We start from the raw sequence: 20,775 nt of genomic DNA, 5'->3' as shown, positions 1-20,775 counted from the left end.
AGAAGACAGTCCAACACCACCTTCACAGGGCAACTCGGGAAGACAGTCCGACACCACCTTCACAGGGCAACTCGGGAAGACAACCCAACGCCACCTTCACAGGGCAACTCGGGAAGACAGTCCAACACCACCTTCACAGGGCAACTCGGGGAGACAGTCCTACACCACCTTCACAGGGCAACTCGGGAAGACAACCCAACACCACCTTCACAGGGCAACTCGGGAAGACAACCCAACACCACCTTCATAGGGCAACTCGGGAAGACAGTCCAACACCACCTTCACAGAGCAACTCGGGAAGACAACCCAACACCACCTTCACAGAGCAACTCGGGAAGACAACCCAACACCACCTTCACAGAGCAACTCGGGAAGACAACCCAACACCACCTTCACAGAGCAACTCGGGAAGACAACCCAACACCACCTTCACAGGGCAACTCGGGAAGACAGTCCAACACCACCTTCACAGAGCAACTCGGGAAGACAGTCCGACACCACCTTCACAGGGCAACTCGGGAAGACAGTCCGACACCACCTTCACAGGGCAACTCGGGAAGACAGCCCAACACCACCTTCACAGGGCAACTCGGGAAGACAACCCAACACCACCTTCACAGGGCAACTCGGGAAGACAGTCCGACACCACCTTCACAGGGCAACTCGGGAAGACAGTCCGACACCACCTTCACAGGGCAACTCGGGAAGACAGTCCAACACCACCTTCACAGGGCAACTCGGGAAGATAACCCAACACCACCTTCACAGGGCAACTCGGGAAGACAGTCCAACACCACCTTCACAGGGCAACTCGGGAAGACAACCCAACACCACCTTCACAGGGCAACTCGGGAAGACAGTCCGACACCACCTTCACAGAGCAACTCGGGAAGACAGCCCAACACCACCTTCACAGGGTAACTCGGGAAGACAGTCCAACGCCACCTTCACAGGGCAACTCGGGAAGACAGTCCAACACCACCTTCACAGGGTAACTCGGGAAGACAGTCCGACACCACCTTCACAGGGCAACTCGGGAAGACAGTCCAACGCCACCTTCACAGGGCAACTCGGGAAGACAGTCCAACACCACCTTCACAGGGAAACTCGGGAAGACAGTCCAACACCACCTTCACAGGGCAACTCGGGAAGACAACCCAACACCAGCTTCACAGGGCAACTCGGGAAGACAGTCCTACACCACCTTCACAGGGCAACTCGGGAAGACAACCCAACACCACCTTCACAGGGCAACTCGGGAAGACAGTCCAACACCACCTTCACAGGGCAACTCGGGAAGACAACCCAACACCACCTTCACAGAGCAACTCGGGAAGACAGCCCAACACCACCTTCACAGGGTAACTCGGGAAGACAGTCCAACGCCACCTTCACAGGGCAACTCGGGAAGACAGTCCAACACCACCTTCACAGGGTAACTCGGGAAGACAGTCCGACACCACCTTCACAGGGCAACTCGGGAAGACAGTCCAACACCACCTTCACAGGGCAACTCGGGAAGAGAGTCCGACACCACCTTCACAGGGCAACTCGGGAAGACAACCCAACACCACCTTCACAGGGCAACTCGGGAAGACAGTCCAACACCACCTTCACAGGGCAACTCGGGAAGAGAGTCCGACACCACCTTCACAGGGCAACTCGGGAAGAGAGTCCAACACCACCTGCACAGGGCAACGCGGGATGAGCAACAAATACCTGACTTGCCAGTGATGCCCATACCCTGAGAATAAATAAAAGAATGTGCTGAAAGTGGGGTTTGTGCACGAGCTCAGTCAGCGAGTCTTGACAGGATATTTCATCAAAGTGCTGAACCCACACTTGGTGTCCACAGATACACATTCAGCAGCTCGAGGTCATGAAAAACCAGGCTGCTTGTTTTATTCCACTCACTGGCCCAGGGGTGCTGAAGCCAATGATACAGGCCTCGGGACAAGGGCACAGGCCCCGGGATGGAGCCTGGAACTGTAAACAGACAGAAAGCTGAAAAAGGTCTCCCTACAACTGTTTTCCCACTGAAGATAACTCACTTGACGAGTGGTGATTTGCTCTGTATCGAGTTGACTCTCCAGCAGGCTCTGATAGTAGTCCAGGTTTTCCAGCATAGCTTCATCCGTTGGTCGGATCAGTAAATAGGATTTAGTGGCTTCCAAGGCCTTCTCATAATTGTCAACTGCAGAAACAGAGAGAGAGAGAGACTGTGAGAGAGAGAGCGAGAGAGAGAGCGAGAGAGAGAGAGTGAGAGAGAGAGTGAGAGAGAGAGAGAGAGAGAGAGAGAGACAGAGAGAGAGAGCGAGAGAGAGAGACAGAGAGAGAGAGCGAGAGAGAGAGAGAGAGAGAGAGAGTGAGAGAGAGACAGAGAGACAGACAGACAGAGAGAGAGAGAGAGAAAGAGAGAGTGAGAGGGAGAGAGATCGAGAGAGACAGAGAGAGCGAGAGAGACAGAGAGGGACAGAGAGAGAGAGCAAGCGAGAGAGAGAGACAGACAGAGCGAGAGGGAGGGAGAGGGAGAGAGAGGGAGGGAGAGAGACAGAGAGAGAAAGACAGAAAAGAGAGAGAGAGACAGAAAAGAGAGAGAGAACATGACAACACTCCATTAAAACAACTAAACAACTCCCAGGAACACTCCTGACACTCTGTCACTTCCACATATCTGGAGCCTCTTCTAGGAAACCGAGTTTATAAAGTGTGCGTGAGATCCTTGAACTCTGACTGATTAATAACTACACATATAAATATTTTAACTACACATATAAACATTTTTGAGAATTCATTCTCAGGCTGTGGGAGTTGCTGGCAAGTCCGACATTCACTGTCCATCCCTGAGATGGTGATGATGGGCCTTCGTCTTGAACCTCTGGTTGGGTTTTGATGCGACTGAGTGGACATTTCAGAGGGCAGTCAAGGGTAAACCAAGCTAGTGTGGGACTGGAGTCACATACCAGCACAGACTGGGTAAGAACAGCAGGGGAAGGGGCCAGTCCTAACGTGATGGACTCCAGGGGAAAGTCCCAGTCCCACAGGGGAAGAGTCCAGTCTCATGGGACACCAGGGGAAGGGCCAGAAAAAAATCACTGATGCAGATTAATTAGTTCTTTATCTCATTGTCGTTTGTGGGATCTTGCTGTGCGGAAGATGGGGTGCACTCCAATGTAATTACTTGAAACGGAAGCATGTCATGATTTCATGTGAGGTCCAAGGTGCTATAACAATGTAAGTCATTGTTTCTACTGTATATCCATTGAAAGGAGTCAATGGACCTTCCTTGAGATTGGCTTTTTGGAGTTCATTGGTCACATGTCTGACTTTAGGATCTGGAGTAAAACGTGTTCTGTGCTTATTACCTAATCCATAAAGATTTGGATTCTAAGTCCAGGGTAATCTACTGAAAGGTCTAATTGTAGCTGACACATCATAACAAATTAAAAGAGTGGCTTATCTTTGCACAACTTGAGAAAAAGAAAATACACGCAGTAAAGAGCCCAAACCCTGTCCTTGTGTATTCAGTTGAGTTGATAGTAGGTTGGCAGTGGACCTCACCTTTGTAGTAGGAATACTGCAGGAAGTCGTAGTGCATGGGCAGGTAGTTCTCGATGGGAGTAAGTCGGCCAGCTCGCGTTGCCAACTCTCTCACACAGTCATGTTCACACTGCAGGACCTGGAGGTAGTGATCTGAGCAGAAAAGAATCACATGACACAGAATATCAGTCTGAAAATATAATGCTGCTTCCAGAGTTTGAAAGGATTTTGCAACTCCTCGAACCTTCTCCTGCATTAGATACAAGAAGTAGCCTGATATCTGCTAGACTATTCTTCACTCAACTCCAGTGCTTCTTATTACAAGTTTTCTTGTCCTTCTCTATTTTGTAGATCCCACTCGGGACAGCATTCTTCTTCCCCCTCATTTCCGAATCCCCTCATCCGACTCACTCTTCCTCTTCCTGCAATGTCAATGTGTTGATGTTCAGATATAACACACTGTCTCCAACTGCAACTGCTTTAGGTGTTAACCATGGTTCATGGGGTAGCATCTCATCTCTCTGGGTCAGTAGGTTTTGGGTTCAAATGCCCACTCCAGAGGCTTGAGCCCATAATTTAGGCTGACACTCTAGTCAGTATTAAGAGGTGCTGCACACACTCTGGTAGATGTATCAAATCCCATAGCACTAGTTAAAGCCGACCAATAGAACAAAGAACAAAGAACAGTACAGCACAGGAACAGGCCATTCGGCCCTCCAAGCCTGCGCCGATCTTGATGCCTGCCGAAACTAACACCTTCTGCACTTCCGGGACCCATATCCCTCTATTCCCTTCCTATTCATATATTTGTCAAGATGCCTCTCAAACATCGCTATAGTACCTGCTTCCACCACCTCCCCTGGCAGCAAGTTCCAGGCACTCACCACCCTCTGTGTAAAGAACTTGCCTCGCACATCCCCTCTAAACTTTGCCCCTCTCACCTTAAACCTATGTCCCCTAGTAACTGACTCTTCCACCCTGGGAAAAAGCTTCTGACTATCCACTCTGTCCATGCCACTCATAACTTTGTAAACCTCTATCATGTCGCCCCTCCACCTCCGTCGTTCCAGTGAAAACAATCCGAGTTTATCCAACCTCTCCTCATAACTAATGCCCTCCAGACCAGGCAACATCCTGGTAAACCTCCTCTGTACCCTCTCCAAAGCCTCCACGTCCTTCTGGTAGTGTGGCGACCAGAATTGCACGCAATATTCTAAGTGTGGCCTAACTAAGGTTCCGTACAGCTGCATCATGCCTTGCCAATTTTTATACTCTATGCCCCGACCGATGAAGGCAAGCATGCCGTATGCCTTCTTGACTACCTTATCCACCTGCGTTGCCACTTTCAGTGACCTGTGGACCTGTACGCCCAGATCTCTCTGCCTGTCAATACTCCTAAGGGTTCTGCCATTTACTGTATACTTCCCACCTGTATTAGACCTTTCAAAATGCATTACCTCACATTTGTCCGGATTAAACTCCATCTGCCATTTCTCTGCCCAAGTCTCCAACCGATCTATAACCTGCTGTATCCTCTGACAATCCTCATCATTATCCGCAACTCCACCAACCTTTGTGTCGTCCACAAACTTAATAATCAGACCAGCTACATTTTCCTCCAAATCATTTACATATACTACAAAGAGCAAAGGTCCCAGCACTGATCCCTGAGGAACACCACTAGTCACATCCCTCCATTCAGAAAAACACCCATCCATTGCTACACTCTGTCTTCTGTGACCGAGCCAGTTCTGTATCCATCTTGCCAACTCACCTCTGATCCCGTGTGACTTCACCTTTTGCACCAGTCTGCCATGCGGGACCTTGTCAAAGGCTTTACTAAAGTCCACATAGACAACATCCACCGCCCTTCCCTCATTAATCATCTTCGTCACTTCCTCAAAAAACTCAATCAAATTAGTATGACACGACCTCCCCTTCACAAAACCATGCTGTCTCTCACTAATAAGTTCGTTTCTTTCCAAATGGGAGTAAATCCTGTCCTGAAGAATCCTCTCTAATAATTTCCCTACCACTGACGTAAGGCTCACCGGCCTATAATTTCCTGGATTATCCTTGCCACCCTTCTTAAACAAAGGAACAACATTGGCTATTCTCCAGTCCTCTGGAACCTCACCTGTAGCCAATGAGGATGCAAAGATTTCTGTCAAGGCCCCAGCAATTTCTTCCCTTGCCTCCCTCAGCATTCTAGGGTATATCCCATCAGGCCCTGGGGACTTATCTACCTTAATGCTTTGCAAGACACCCTCCTTTTTGATAATGAGATGACTGAGACTATCTGCACTCCCTTCCCTAGGCTCATCATCCACCAAGTCCTTCTCTTTGGTGAATACTGATGCAAAGTACTCATTTAGCACATCGCCCATTTCCTCTGGCTCCACGCATAGATTCTCATCTCTGTCCTTGAGTGGGCCAACCCTTTCCCTGGTTACCCTCTTGCTCTTTATATATGTATAAAAAGCCTTGGGATTTTCCTTAATCCTGTTTGCCAATGACTTTTCATGACCTCTTTCAGCCCTCCTAACTCCTTGCTTAAGTTCCTTCCTACTGTCTTTATATTCCTCAAGTGCTTCATCTGTTCCTAGCCTTCCAGCCCTTACAAATGCTTCCTTTTTCTTTTTGACTAGGCTCACAATATCCCGTGTTATCCAAGCTTCCCGAAACTTGCCAAACTTGTCTTTCTTCCTCACAGGAACATGCTGGTCCTGGATTCTAATCAGCTGACGTTTGAAAGACTCCCACATGTCAGATGTTGATTTACCCTCAAACAGTCGCCCCCAATCTAAATTCTTCAGTTCCTGCCTAATATTGTTATAATTAGCCTTCCCCCAATTTAGCACCTTCACCCGAGGACTACTCTTATCCTTATCCACAAGTACCTTAAAACTTATGGAATTATGGTCACTGCTCCCGAAATGTTCCCCCACTGAAACTTCGACCACCTGGCCGGGCTCATTCCCCAATACCAGGTCCAGAATGGCCCCATCCCTAGTTGGACTATCTACATACTGTTTCAAGAAGCTCTCCTGTCCAGAATGGCCCCATCCCTAGTTGGACTATCTACATACTGTTTCAAGAAGCCCTCCTGGATGCTCCTCACAAATTCTGCCCCATCCAAGCCCCTAGCACTAAGTGAGTCCCAGTCAATATTGGGGAAGTTAAAATCACCCACCACCACAACCCTGTTACCTTTACATCTTTCCAAAATCTGTCTACGTATCTGCTCCTCTACCTCCCGCTGGCTGTTGGGAGGCCTGTAGTAAACCCCCAACATTGTGACTGCACCCTTCCTATTCCTGAGCTCCACCTATATTGCCTCGCTGCACGACCCCTCTGAGGTGTCCTCCCGCAGTACAGCTTCCATTTTCCACCTGTGGAGCTCCTCATCTCCCTCAGTTGTCTCTTCATCCTACAATCTACAGGCTTCTAAACTCTAAGTTTGCCATCACCTGATCGTGACTTTCTCATTCACTCGGCAACTCTCCCCAATCTGGTTGGTGAGCTGTGCCCCGGGTCAATGAAAATGTGAATGAAGGAAAGTGACTGACAGAACAAAAATTAAAAACATGAATTTAGACTATTGGCTCTTCTCATTTTTGATCTTCTCCTAATGTTTGTTAGGATCAAACCAATTCTGATGCTCAATCCTCCCAACACTAGGAGGCTATCAGTAACACTAATGTGAATATACATAGAGCCCAGACGGAAACCTCATGCAGAGTGAAAATAACATTGAGCACTGGGGAGCTAGTAAACTTCGAGGGATTGTTTTATGAATGGGCTGTCTAGTTGACTCAACAAATGGCCACGAGTGCCAGATTCACACTCAGCATTCTCACACAATGGAACTCTCTTGGGTCCAGGACTCAGATTGGTCAGCTCTGCACAATAGCAAAATAAAGTAGGAAAGCAATTAGATTTTTTTTTTGTTTAAGTAACCAGTTGGCTAAACTTTATAAATGAAATTCACAAATCTCTGAACTAATTCCAGCCCAGTTTGTTTGGGACTTCAATGATGTAATTGAGGCATTTCCACATTCCCCAGTTATTTCGTAACCAGCACTATTGAGTCTTACTGAGCTCAATGAGACAGCATCATGCACCCGCTCTCTAACCATGTCTGAGGCTCAAGGAAAGATTTGATCCACTCAACAGCTCCCTAGCCCATCACAGCTGGTGATGAAGGTGGAAGAACTCTGCTCATCTACACTTTATAAAATCGTGCCATTTATAATATACAACCTTTTTATATTAGTCTTCACATAGGGCATCACTTCACACTTCTCTGTATTGAACTCCATGTGTCACGCTTGTAACCTTTTCACCACCCTATCTGTGCCATCGAGAAGCCTAAAACTATCCTCATTATTATCTAGTAGTGAACAGGAAAAGGAAGAGAGAGAGAAAAGAGGGAAGGATGCGCTTCTCAGAAGAGAGAAAAAGAGATCCTTCACTGGAGAGGGGAGAGAATAAATAGTGAATGGTTATCCCAGCAGAGATGGAAGTAATAAAAGATGACCTTTGATTGAGTGCAGATGCCTCCAATGGAAGGGGATCTCCTACACACTAAACCACTTCTGAATGATGTAAGGAAGCAGGGTGGATGATTCTAGAAAGCAGATTCGAGCAAACATGTGTTAAGAAGTTTCAGGTGATACAGCATTAAGCTACAATAGGTTTTGGTTGATACAACAGTAAACTGAAAGCAATTTAATCAAAGTGTTTGAGGTACTCAGGACCATTTGATCACATTGTTTGGGTTACTAACCATTTGATCACAACATAAGGACTATTGATCAAGGGGAAGTAGGAAGCAGATGAATGAGATTGAAGCTCATGAACCCAGACCGTAGCGCGATCCAACAACATGGCAGGAAGAGAGAGGAAATAGAAACTGGGAGAAAGGGAGAAGAGGACAGAAGGAACAACACCAGGATGAGGCAGGGCTTATATCTCTACCCAAAGGAGCAGCCAGTGGTATTTTGCATATTTCTGTGTACTACTGCTAAAGAGATTGCACTTATTTTACTTATTCCATATGAATAAAGTCATCACACAGCCCATAAGGAGTTTCTCTTCCATTACACTGATGACAGGCCAGATCTCAGTGCATGTTTGCTACCAGTAACTGGTGGATCTTTATTACCTGAGGTGTGTTCGCTCTCCAAGTGGAGGAGAGATCAACTGGAACTGTGAAGCCTTTTGGCTTTTGCAGCCAATGACAGTATTGAGCAGTCCCGGGTCAGTTGTGCCACAAGATGGACACCACCAACATCACCATGAGAACGAAGCTCAACCCCAAACTCAGAAAGACAATTTGTCACACCCCATTGCAGAATCACCCCACCTTGTCTCCCTTCAGGGGAAGACTGGAACAGCTTAGCTGAGTGGGGAAATTAATACCATGTAGGAATTTTCATATATTCTCACATTATTACAGAGGCTACATTTCAAAAAGTGATGAATAGACTGCAAAGGGCTTTGTGATGCCCTGGGCTTCTGAAAGCTGCTTCAGAATGTCCTACCTGCGATGACTTCATAAAGGTGAGACCCCTTTGTCGGGTAAGTGTTACCATCAAACTGCTGTGGTCCTTGACAAAAAGCACGGCACTCGGACTCAGCAACCCAATACTGACTCAGAGCCTCTTCAAACCAGTCAATGGCCAAAGCATATTGGTCTTCATCATAATGTTTCAACCCAGTGTTAAAGGCCTCCTAGAAAGAAAAGAGGCAAAAATTAAAGTTCCAATGCTGAAAACAACTCAACTCAACTTTACTGAGACTTCAATGTTCCCAAAGGAAACAAACAACATTTCTTTGAAAAGAAAGGAAAACTATGTTTTTTAAAATATATTTGTGGAATGTGGGTGTCATTGGCATGAGCAGCGTTCATTGCCCGTCCCGAGATGCCCAGAAAAGGTGCTGGTGAGCCACCTTCTTGAATCAGTGATTCACAACGGAGTGGCTGTTCGGTCCTTTGAGAAAGCAGGTTAGTGCCAACCACGTTTGTGTGGGAATGGAGTCACATATAAAACCAGGTGGGTAAGGATGACAGACATGATTCCCTAAAGAACACAGGTGAACTATATAATGACCTGTACCCACCAGTACTGTAACCCAGTGTTATACAGTGACAGACCTGTACCCACCAGTACTGTACCCCAGTGTTATACAGTGACAGACCTGTACCCACCAGTACTGTACCCCAGTGTTATACAGTGACAGACCTGTACCCACCTGTACTGTACCCCAGTGTTATACGGTGACAGACCTATACCCACCAGTACTGTACCCCAGTGTTATACAGTGACAGACTAGTACCCACCTGTACTGTACCCCAGTGTTATACAGTGACAGACCTGTACCCACTAGTACTGTACCCCAGTGTTATACAGTGACAGACTTGTACCCACCAGTACTGTACCCCAGTGTTATACAGTGACAGACCCTGTATCCACCAGTACTGTACCCCAGTGTTATACACTGACAGACCTGTACCCACCTGTACTGTACCCCAGTGTGATACACTGAGAGACCTGTACCCACCAGTACTGTACCCCAATGTTATACACTGACAGACCTGTCCCCACCTGCGCTGTACCCCAGTGTTATACACTGACAGACCTGTCCCCACCAGTACTGTATCCCAGTGTTATACAGTGACAGACCTGTACCTCCCAGTACTGTACCCCAGTGTTATACACTGACAGACCTGTCCCCACCAGTACTGTAACCCAGTGTTATACAGTGACAGACCTGTGCCCACCAGTACTGTACCCCAGTGTTATACAGTGACAGACCTGTCCCCACCAGTACTGTACCCCAGTGTTATACAGTGACAGACCTGTACCCACCAGTACTGTACCCCAGTGTTATACAGTGACAGACCTGTACCCACCAGTACTGTACCCCAGTGTTATACACTGACAGACCTGTCCCCACCAGTACTGTAACCCAGTGTTATACAGTGACAGACCTGTACCCACCAGTACTGTACCCCAGTGTTATACAGTGACAGACCTGTCCCCACCAGTACTGTACCCCAGTGTTATACAGTGACAGACTAGTACCCACCTGTACTGTACCCCAGTGTTATACAGTGACAGACCTGTACCCACTAGTACTGTACCCCAGTGTTATACAGTGACAGACTTGTACCCACCAGTACTGTACCCCAGTGTTATACAGTGACAGACCCTGTATCCACCAGTACTGTACCCCAGTGTTATACACTGACAGACCTGTACCCACCTGTACTGTACCCCAGTGTGATACACTGAGAGACCTGTCCCCACCAGTACTGTACCCCAGTGTTATACAGTGACAGACCTGTACCCACCAGTACTGTACCCCAGTGTTATACAGTGACAGACCTGTACCCACCAGTACTGTACCCCAGTGTTATACACTGACAGACCTGTCCCCACCAGTACTGTAACCCAGTGTTATACAGTGACAGACCTGTACCCACCAGTACTGTACCCCAGTGTTATACAGTGACAGACCTGTCCCCACCAGTACTGTACCCCAGTGTTATACAGTGACAGACCTGTACCCACCAGTACTGTACCCCAGTGTTATACAGTGACAGACCTGTACCCACCAGTACTGTACCCCAGTATTATACAGTGACAGACCCTGTCCCCACCAGTACTGTACCCCAGTGTTATACAGTGAAAGACCTGTACCCACCAGTACTGTACCCCAGTGTTATACAGTGACAGACCTGTACCCACCAGTACTGTACCCCAGTGTTATACAGTGAAAGACCTGTACCCACCAGTACTGTACCCCGGTGTTATACAGTGACAGACCTGTACCCACCAGTACTGTACCCCAGTATTATACAGTGAAAGACCTGTCCCCACCAGTACTGTACCCCAGTGTTATACAGTGACAGACCTATACCCACCAGTACTGTACCCCAGTGTTATACAGTGACAGACCTGTACCCACCTGTACTGTACCCCAGTGTTATACAGTGACAGACCTGTCCCCACCAGTACTGTACCCCAGTGTTATACTGTGACAGACCTGTATCCACCTGTACTGTACCCCAGTGTTATACAGTGACAGATCTGTACCCACCAGTACTGTACCCCAGTGTTGTACAGTGACAGACTTGTACCCACCAGTACTGTACCCCAGTGTTATACAGTGACAGACCTGTACCCACCAGTACTGTACCCCAGTGTTATAAACTGACAGACCTGTACCCACCTGTACTGTACCCCAGTGTTATACACTGACAGCCCTGTCCCCACCTGTACTGTACCCCAGTGTTATACAGTGACAGACCCTGTATCCACCAGTACTGTATCCCAGTGTTATACAGTGACAGATCTGTACCCACCAGTACTGTACCCCAGTGTTATACAGTGACAGACCTGTACCCACCAGTACTGTACCCCAGTGTTATACAGTGACAGACCTGTACCCACCAGTACTGTACCCCAATGTTATACAGTGACAGATCTGTCCCCACCAGTACTGTACCCCGGTGTTATACAGTGACAGACCTGTATCCACCAGTACTGTATCCCAGTGTTATACAGTGACAGATCTGTCCCCACCAGTACTGTACCCCGGTGTTATACAGTGACAGACCTGTACCCACCAGTACTGTACCCCAGTGTTATAAACTGACAGACCTGTACCCACCTGTACTGTACCCCAGTGTTATACACTGACAGCCCTGTCCCCACCTGTACTGTACCCCAGTGTTATACAGTGACAGACCCTGTATCCACCAGGACTGTACCCCAGTGTTATACAGTGACAGACCTGTCCCCACCAGTACTGTACCCAGGTGTTATACAGTGACAGACCCTGTATCCACCAGGACTGTACCCCAGTGTTATACAGTGACAGATCTGTACCCACCAGTACTGTACCCCAGTGTTATACAGTGACAGACCTGTACCCACCAGTACTGTACCCCAGTGTTATACACTGACAGACCTGTACTCACCTGTACTGTACCCCAGTGTTATACAGTGACAGACCTGTACCCACCAGTACTGTACCCCAATGTTATACACTGACAGTCCTGTCCCCACCTGCACGGTACCCCAGTGTTATACACTGACAGAACTGTACCCACCTGTACTGTACCCCAGTGTTATACAGTGAAAGACCTGTCCCCACCAGTACTGTACCCCAGTGTTACACAGTGACAGACCTGTCCCCACCAGTACTGTACCCCAATGTTATACACTGACAGTCCTGTCCCCACCTGCACGGTACCCCAGTGTTATACACTGACAGAACTGTACCCACCAGTACTGTACCCCAGTGTTATACAGTGACAGACCTGTACCCACTAGTACTGTACCCCAGTGTTATACAGTGACAGACTTGTACCCACCAGTACTGCACCCCAGTGTTATACAGTGACAGACCCTGTATCCACCAGTACTGTACCCCAGTGTTATACACTGACAGACCTGTACCCACCTGTACTGTACCCCAGTGTTATAGTGACAGACCTGTACCCACCAGTACTGTACCCCAATGTTATACACTGACAGACCTGTCCCCACCTGCACTGTACCCCAGTGTTATACACTGACAGAACTGTACCCACCTGTACTGTACCCCAGTGTTATACAGTGACAGACCTGTACCCACCTGTACTGTACCCCAGTGTTATACAGTGACAGACTTGTCCCCACCAGTACTGTACCCCAGTGTTATACAGTGACAGACCTGTACCCACCAGTACTGTACCCCAGTGTTATAAACTGACAGACCTGTACCCACCTGTACTGTACCCCAGTGTTATACACTGACAGCCCTGTCCCCACCTGTACTGTACCCCAGTATTACACAGTGACAGACCCTGTATCCACCAGTACTGTATCCCAGTGTTATACAGTGACAGATCTGTACCCACCAGTACTGTACCCCAGTGTTATAAACTGACAGACCTGTACCCACCTGTACTGTACCCCAGTGTTATACACTGACAGCCCTGTCCCCACCTGTACTGTACCCCAGTGTTATACAGTGACAGACCCTGTATCCACCAGTACTGTACCCCAGTGTTATACAGTGACAGATCTGTACCCACCAGTACTGTACCCCAGTGTTATACAGTGACAGACCTGTACCCACCAGTACTGTACCCAGGTGTTATACAGTGACAGACCCTGTATCCACCAGGACTGTACCCCAGTGTTATACAGTGACAGATCTGTACCCACCAGTACTGTACCCCAGTGTTATACAGTGACAGACCTGTACCCACCTGTACTGTACCCCAGTGTTATACAGTGACAGACCTGTCCCCACCAGTACTGTACCCCAGTGTTATACTGTGACAGACCTGTCCCCACCTGTACTGTACCCCAGTGTTATATAGTGACAGACCTGTACCCACCAGTACTGTACCCCAGTGTTATACAGGGACAGACCTGTCCCCACCTGTACTGTACCCCAGTGTTACACAGGGACAGACCTGTACCCACCAGTACTGTACCCCAGTGTTATACTGTGACAGACCTGTCCCCACCTGTACTGTACCCCAGTGTTATACTGTGACAGACCTGTCCCCACCTGTACTGTACCCCAGTGTTATACTGTGACAGACCTGTCCCCACCAGTACTGTACCCCAGTGTTATACAGTGACAGACCTGTACCCACCAGTACTGTACCCCAGTGTTATACAGTGACAGACCTGTACCTACCTGTACTGTACCCCAGTGTTATACTGTGACAGACCTGTATCCACCTGTACTGTACCCCAGTGTTATACAGTGACAGACCCTTATCCACCAGTACTGTACCCCAGTGTTATACAGTGACAGACCTGTACCCACCAGTACTGTACCCCGGTGTTATACAGTGAAAGACCTGTACCCACCTGTACTGTACCCCAGTGTTATGCAGTGACAGACCTGTACCCACCTGTACTGTACCCCAGTGTTATACAGTGACAGACCTGTACCCACCTGTACTGTACCCCAGTGTTATACAGTGACAGACCTGTCCCCACCAGTACTGTACCCCAGTGTTATACTGTGACAGACCTGTCCCCACCTGTACTGTACCCCAGTGTTATATAGTGACAGACCTGTACCCACCAGTACTGTACCCCAGTGTTATACAGTGACAGACCTGTACCCACCAGTACTGTACCCCAGTGTTATACTGCAACAGACCTGTCCCCACCAGTACTGTACCCCAGTGTTATATAGTGACAGACCTGTACCCACCAGTACTGTACCCCAGTGTTATATAGTGACAGACCTGTACCCACCAGTACTGTACCCCAGTGTTATACAGTGACAGATCTGTACCCACCAGTACTGTACCCCAGTGTTATACAGTGACAGACCTGTACCCACCAGTACTGTACCCCAGTGTTATACAGTGACAGACCTGTACCTACCTGTACTGTACCCCAGTGTTATACTGTGACAGACCTGTATCCACCTGTACTGTACCCCAGTGTTATACAGTGACAGACCCTTATCCACCAGTACTGTACCCCAGTGTTATACAGTGACAGACCTGTACCCACCAGTACTGTACCCCAGTGTTATACAGTGAAAGAGCTGTACCCACCAGTACTGTACCCCGGTGTTATACAGTGACAGACCTGTACCCACCAGTACTGTACCCCGGTGTTATACAGTGACAGACCTGTACCCACCAGTACTGTACACCAGTGTTATACAGTGACAGACCTGTACCCACCAGTACTGTACCCTAGTGTTATACAGTAACAGACCTGTACCCACCAGTACTGTACCCCAGTGTTATACAGTGACAGATCTGTACCCACCAGTACTGTACCCCAGTGTTATACAGTGACAGACCTGTACCCACCAGTACTGTACCCCAGTGTTATACAGTGACAGACCTGTACCCACCAGTACTGTACCCCGGTGTTATACAGTGACAGACCTGTACCCACCAGTACTGTACCCCAGTGTTATACAGTGACAGACCTGTACCCACCAGTACTGTACCCCAGTGTTATACAGTGACAGACCTGTACCCACCAGTACTGTACCCCAGTGTTATACAGTGACAGACCTGTACCCACCAGTACTGTACCCCGGTGTTATACAGTGACAGACCTGTACCCACCAGTACTGTACCCCGGTGTTATACAGTGACAGACCTGTACCCACCAGTACTGTACACCAGTGTTATACAGTGACAGACCTGTACCCACCAGTACTGTACCCTAGTGTTATACAGTAACAGACCTGTACCCACCAGTACTGTACCCCAGTGTTATACAGTGACAGATCTGTACCCACCAGTACTGTACCCCAGTGTTATACAGTGACAGACCTGTACCCACCAGTACTGTACCCCAGTGTTATACAGTGACAGACCTGTACCCACCAGTACTGTACCCCAGTGTTATACAGTGACAGACCTGTCCCCACCAGTACTGTACCCCGGTGTTATACAGTGACAGACCTGTACCCACCAGTACTGTACCCCAGTGTTATACAGTGACAGACCTGTCCCCACCAGTACTGTACCCCAGTGTTATACAGTGACAGACCTGTACCCACCAGTACTGTACCCCAGTGTTATACAGTGACAGACCTGTACCCACCAGTACTGTACCCCAGTGTTATACAGTGACAGACCTGTACCCACCAGTACTGTACCCCAGTGTTATACAGTGACAGACCTGTCCCCACCAGTACTGTACCCCAGTGTTATACAGTGACAGACCTGTACCCACCAGTACTGTACCCCAGTGTTATACAGTGACAGACCTGTACCCACCAGTACTGTACCCCGGTGTTATACACTGACAGACCTGTCCCCACCGGTACTGTACCCCAGTGTTATACAGTGACAGACCTGTCCCCACCAGTACTGTACCCCAGTGTTATACAGTGACAGACCTGTACCCACCAGTACTGTACCCCGGTGTTATACACTGACAGACCTGTCCCCACCAGTACTGTACCCCAGTGTTATACAGTGACAGACCTGTCCCCACCAGTACTGTACCCCGGTGTTATACAGTGACAGACCTGTACTCACCAGTCCTGTACCCCAGTGTTGTACAGTCCCAGTGTCATCACTGGTGAGTCAGTGACATCATCTTACCATGTATGGCCTCATCTCCCGATCAATGAAATGGGATTCCTTCACCCCCTCCATCTGCTTGTAATGTTCCAGACTCTGTCTCATTTCCATATGCTCGGGATTTGCAGAGAAGAATGTGTGAGCAGCCTCAGCTGCCTTGTCCAATTCATTCAGCTGAAAATAAAGGTTACAGAGAACAGCTGTTTTAATGAAGGTTCAGTGTGAATTTATTGCTGACAGCACATTAATATTGATAGCTTATATTAAAATACCTTACGCATCACATATTTCCCTGGACACTGTCAGTTGCGATGGCTACATTTGTAATCAAAGCCTTTTATGTCACCCCCAGTGGAGGGAGAGCAGCATGACCTCTAGTCAAAGTGTGCAACACTAGGTCTTGTTTACTCATCACCCCTGTGCTCGCTGACCTACATTGACTCTAGGTCCTCCTACAACTCAAGGAAGATATGAAATAGGAGCAGGAGTAAAGCATTCGGCCCCTCAAGCTTGCTCACCCATTCAATAAGATCATGGCTGATCCTATTCATTTGTTCATGAATGTACAGTACTGGTGGGTACGGGTCATTTTTTATACATTCATGGGATGTGGGCGTCGCTGACAAGGACAGCATTTATTGCCCATCCCTAATTGCCCATGAGAAGGTGGTGGTGAGCTGCCTTCTTGAACCGCTGCAGTCCATTTGGGGTAGGTTCACCCACAGTGCTGTTAGGAAGGGAGTTCCAGGATTTTGACCCAGTGACAGTGAAGGAATGGCGATATAGTTCCAAGTCAGGATGGTGTGTGGCTTGGAGGGGAACTTGCAGGTGGTGGTGTTCCCAACCATTTGCTGCTCTTGTCCTTCTAGGTGGTAGAGGTCGCGGGTTCGGAAGGTGCTGTTGAAGGAGCCTTGGTAAATTGCTGCAGTGAATCTTGTAGATGGTACACACTGCTGCTACTGTGCGTCGGTGGTGGAGGGAGTGAATGTTTGTAGATGGGGTGCCAATCAAGCGGGCTGCTTTGTCCTGGATGGTGACGAGCTTCTTGAGTGTTGTTGGAGCTGCACCCATCCAGGCAGGTGGAGAATATTCCATCACACTCCTGACTTGTGCCTTGTAGATGGTGGACAGGCATTGGGGAGTCAGGAGGTGAGTTACTCGCCTCAAGATTCCTAGCCTCTGACCTGCTCTTGTAGCCATGGTATTTATATGGCTACTCCAGTTCAGTTTCTGGTCAATGGTAGCCCCTAGGATGTTGATAGTGGGGGATTCAGCGATGGTAATGCCAAGGGGAGATGGTTAGATTCTCTCTTGTTGGAGATGGTCATTGCCTGGCACTTGTGTGGTGCAAATGTTACTTGTCACTTATCAGCCCAAGCCTGGATATTGTCCAGCTCTTCCTGCATCTGGACACGGACTGCTTCAGTACCTCAGGAGTTGCGAGTGGTGCTGAACACTGTGCAATCATCAGCAAACATCCCCACTTCCGACTTTCTGTCACTCCTCAAGTCCGAGTCACAGTCAGAGCACAAGCTCAATGCAGACAACCGAGAAAGATATTCAGAAGTGGTGTCACTGCCAAGGAATGAGTGAATTGGTGGGCAACAGGTATTAGTTTATTAGTTTACTTTTTCACTGTTAAAATTCACGTGATGGTAGTTTCCATTTTAGATTTATTGATATCATTTCCAGTGGCTTTAGTTAACAACAACAACTTATATTTATATAGTGCCTTTAACATAATAAAATGTCCAAGGTGCTTCACAGGAGCTTTATAAAACAAAACGACACTGAGCCACATACGGAGGCATTAGGTCAGGTAAGGAGTGTCTTAAAGGAGGAAAGCAAGGCAGAGAGGTTTAGGGAGGGAATTCCCGAGCTTAGGGTCCAGGCAACTGCGGGTACGGCAGCGATTAAAATCAGGGATGCACAGAATTGGAGGAGCGCAGATATTTCGGAGTGCTGTGCGCTGGCGATTACAGAGATAGGGAGGGATGAGGCCATGGAGAGATTTGAAAACAAGGATGAGAATTTTAAAATCACGAAGTGGCCTGACCAGGAGCTGATGTAGCTCAGCAAGCACAGGGGTGATAGGGAAGCGGGACTTGGTGTGTGTTAAGACACTGGCAGCAGAGATTTGGATGACCTCAAGTTACGGATAGTAGAATGTGGGAAACCAGCCAGGAGTGCGTTGGAATAGTCCAATCTAGAGGCACATTAGACATGAATGACTTTTTACTATTTTAATATTTCAGCCTTTCACAGGTCTATTTTTAAAGAGTGCTATTGGTCAATATCTCAGTACATTAGATGTCATTTTCTTTGTGTTTCAGAGTTCAGTGTGAAATGTTTTAGGGGTCAGGCTCTCAGTGACTTAGAGGTCAGTGATTGACTACCAGGGTGGGCCAATGGCAGAGCATTATGTTTAGTTTAGTTTAGTTTAGAGATACAGCACTGAAACAGGCCCTTCGGCCCATCGAGTCTGTGCCGACCATCAACCACCCATATATACTAATCCTACACCAATCCCATATTCCTACCACATCCCCACCTGTCCCTATATTTCCCTACCACCTACCTATACTAGGGGAAATTTATAACGGCCAATTTACCTACCAACCTGCAAGTCTTTTGGCTTTTGGGAGGAAACCGGAGCACCCGGAGGAAACCCATGCAGACACAGGGAGAACTTGCAAACTCCACACAGGCAGTACCCGGAATTGAACCCGGGTCGCTGGAGCTGTGAGGCTGCGGTGATAACCACTGCGCCACTGTGCCGCCCATTATCTGTGCATGGAGTTCTATTTGAGAATTCCAGGACACTTCATGTGTCCAGGATTACCATCTCTACAGGAAGTGGTGGCAGTTGTTCGAGCTCAATCTCTCAGTTTCAGAGACACTGCAGTGAATCCGAATCTGAAAGTTTCCTTGAACTTACATTTTCACAAGTTAGTCATCCCACAGGTGCAGAAGGTGAGGGAATGGGTGAACATGAGACAGGGTTAGGAAGAAGTGCTGAATTCCCCCAAGCCAGTGGCACTTGCTAACCATTTTTCAGTTTTGCACACCGGGGAGAGAGATGACTCCTTAGAGGAATGCAGTAAGAATCAAACCCCTGGCACCACAGGAGATGCGACTGCACACAGCGGAAAAGGAAAGTGTAGAAATGCAATTGTAGGGAATTCAATAGTTAGTAGCTCAGACAGGCATGTCTATAACTGCAAATGTGATTCCAAAATGGAATGTTGTCTTCCTGGTGCCAGGGTAAAAGATATCACCAAGCAGATGCAGGATATTCCGTCCACTGATGGACAAGTTGCACCTGTATAAAGCTGGGATCAAGATTCTCACTGAGAGGTTAACTAGCACTGTGTGCAGGATTTCAATGAATTCTCCAGGGGGAGGGGAAGCAGACAATAGCAGAAAGGAGCAGAAATGAGACCAGGGGACAGAGAGATATAAACAGCTGTAAAGTTCGAAATAGCCAAAGAATTGAAGGGACCAGAAAGGAGAAAATAGCAAAAGAAGGTATTAAATTATCTGTAAGTCAATACCTTTAGTGTATGGGATGGGATGGGATATAGGGAAAGTTGGCTGTCTGGATACAAAATTGGCTGGCCCATAGAAGACAGAGGGTGGTAGTAGATGGAATGTATTCAGCCTGGAGCTCGGTGACCAGTGGTGTTCCACAAGGATCTGTTCTGGGACCTCTGCTCTTTGTGATTTTTATAAATGACTTGGATGAGAAAGTGGAAGGCTGGGTTAGCAAGTTTGCCGATGACACGAAGGTTGCTGAAGTTGTGGATAGTGTGGAAGGCTGTTGTAGGTTGCAACGGGACATTGACAGGATGCAGAGCTGGGCTGAGAAGTGGCAGATGGAGTTCAACCTGGAAAAGTGTGAAGTGATTCATTTTGGAAGGTCGAATTTGAATGCAGAATACAGGCTTAAAGACAAGATTCTTGGTAGTGTGGAGTAACAGAGAGATCTTGGGGTCCATGTCCATAGATCGCTCAAAGTTGCCACCCAAGTTGATAGGGTTGTTAAGAAGGCGTATGGTGTGCTGGCTTTCATTAACAGGGGGATTGAGTTTAAGAGCCGCGAGGTTATGCTGCAGCTCTATAAGGCCCTGGTTCGACCACACTTGGAA

The 20,775-nt window shown here is 48.0% G+C and overlaps 1 protein-coding gene across 2 annotated transcripts in view; it reads right to left on the bottom strand.

Moving 5' to 3' along the window:
• Positions 1-20,775, bottom strand: part of p3h2 (prolyl 3-hydroxylase 2) — a 198,756-nt gene that overhangs the window by 52,434 nt on the left and 125,547 nt on the right. For both annotated transcript variants that reach the window (XM_068042831.1, XM_068042832.1), the window contains exons 2-5: positions 16,649-16,801; positions 9,087-9,276; positions 3,562-3,693; positions 2,052-2,194 (exon numbers count right to left, since the gene is read on the bottom strand). In XM_068042831.1, coding sequence (XP_067898932.1) covers positions 2,052-2,194; positions 3,562-3,693; positions 9,087-9,276; positions 16,649-16,801 — 618 coding nt within the window. The remainder of the gene's footprint in view (positions 1-2,051; positions 2,195-3,561; positions 3,694-9,086; positions 9,277-16,648; positions 16,802-20,775) is intronic.

This window comes from Heterodontus francisci, chromosome 11, assembly GCF_036365525.1.
Source record: "Heterodontus francisci isolate sHetFra1 chromosome 11, sHetFra1.hap1, whole genome shotgun sequence".
NCBI lineage: Eukaryota > Metazoa > Chordata > Chondrichthyes > Heterodontiformes > Heterodontidae > Heterodontus > Heterodontus francisci.
Note: the sequence above shows the minus strand (reverse complement) of the source record. Positions and strands in the feature narration are given on the sequence as shown.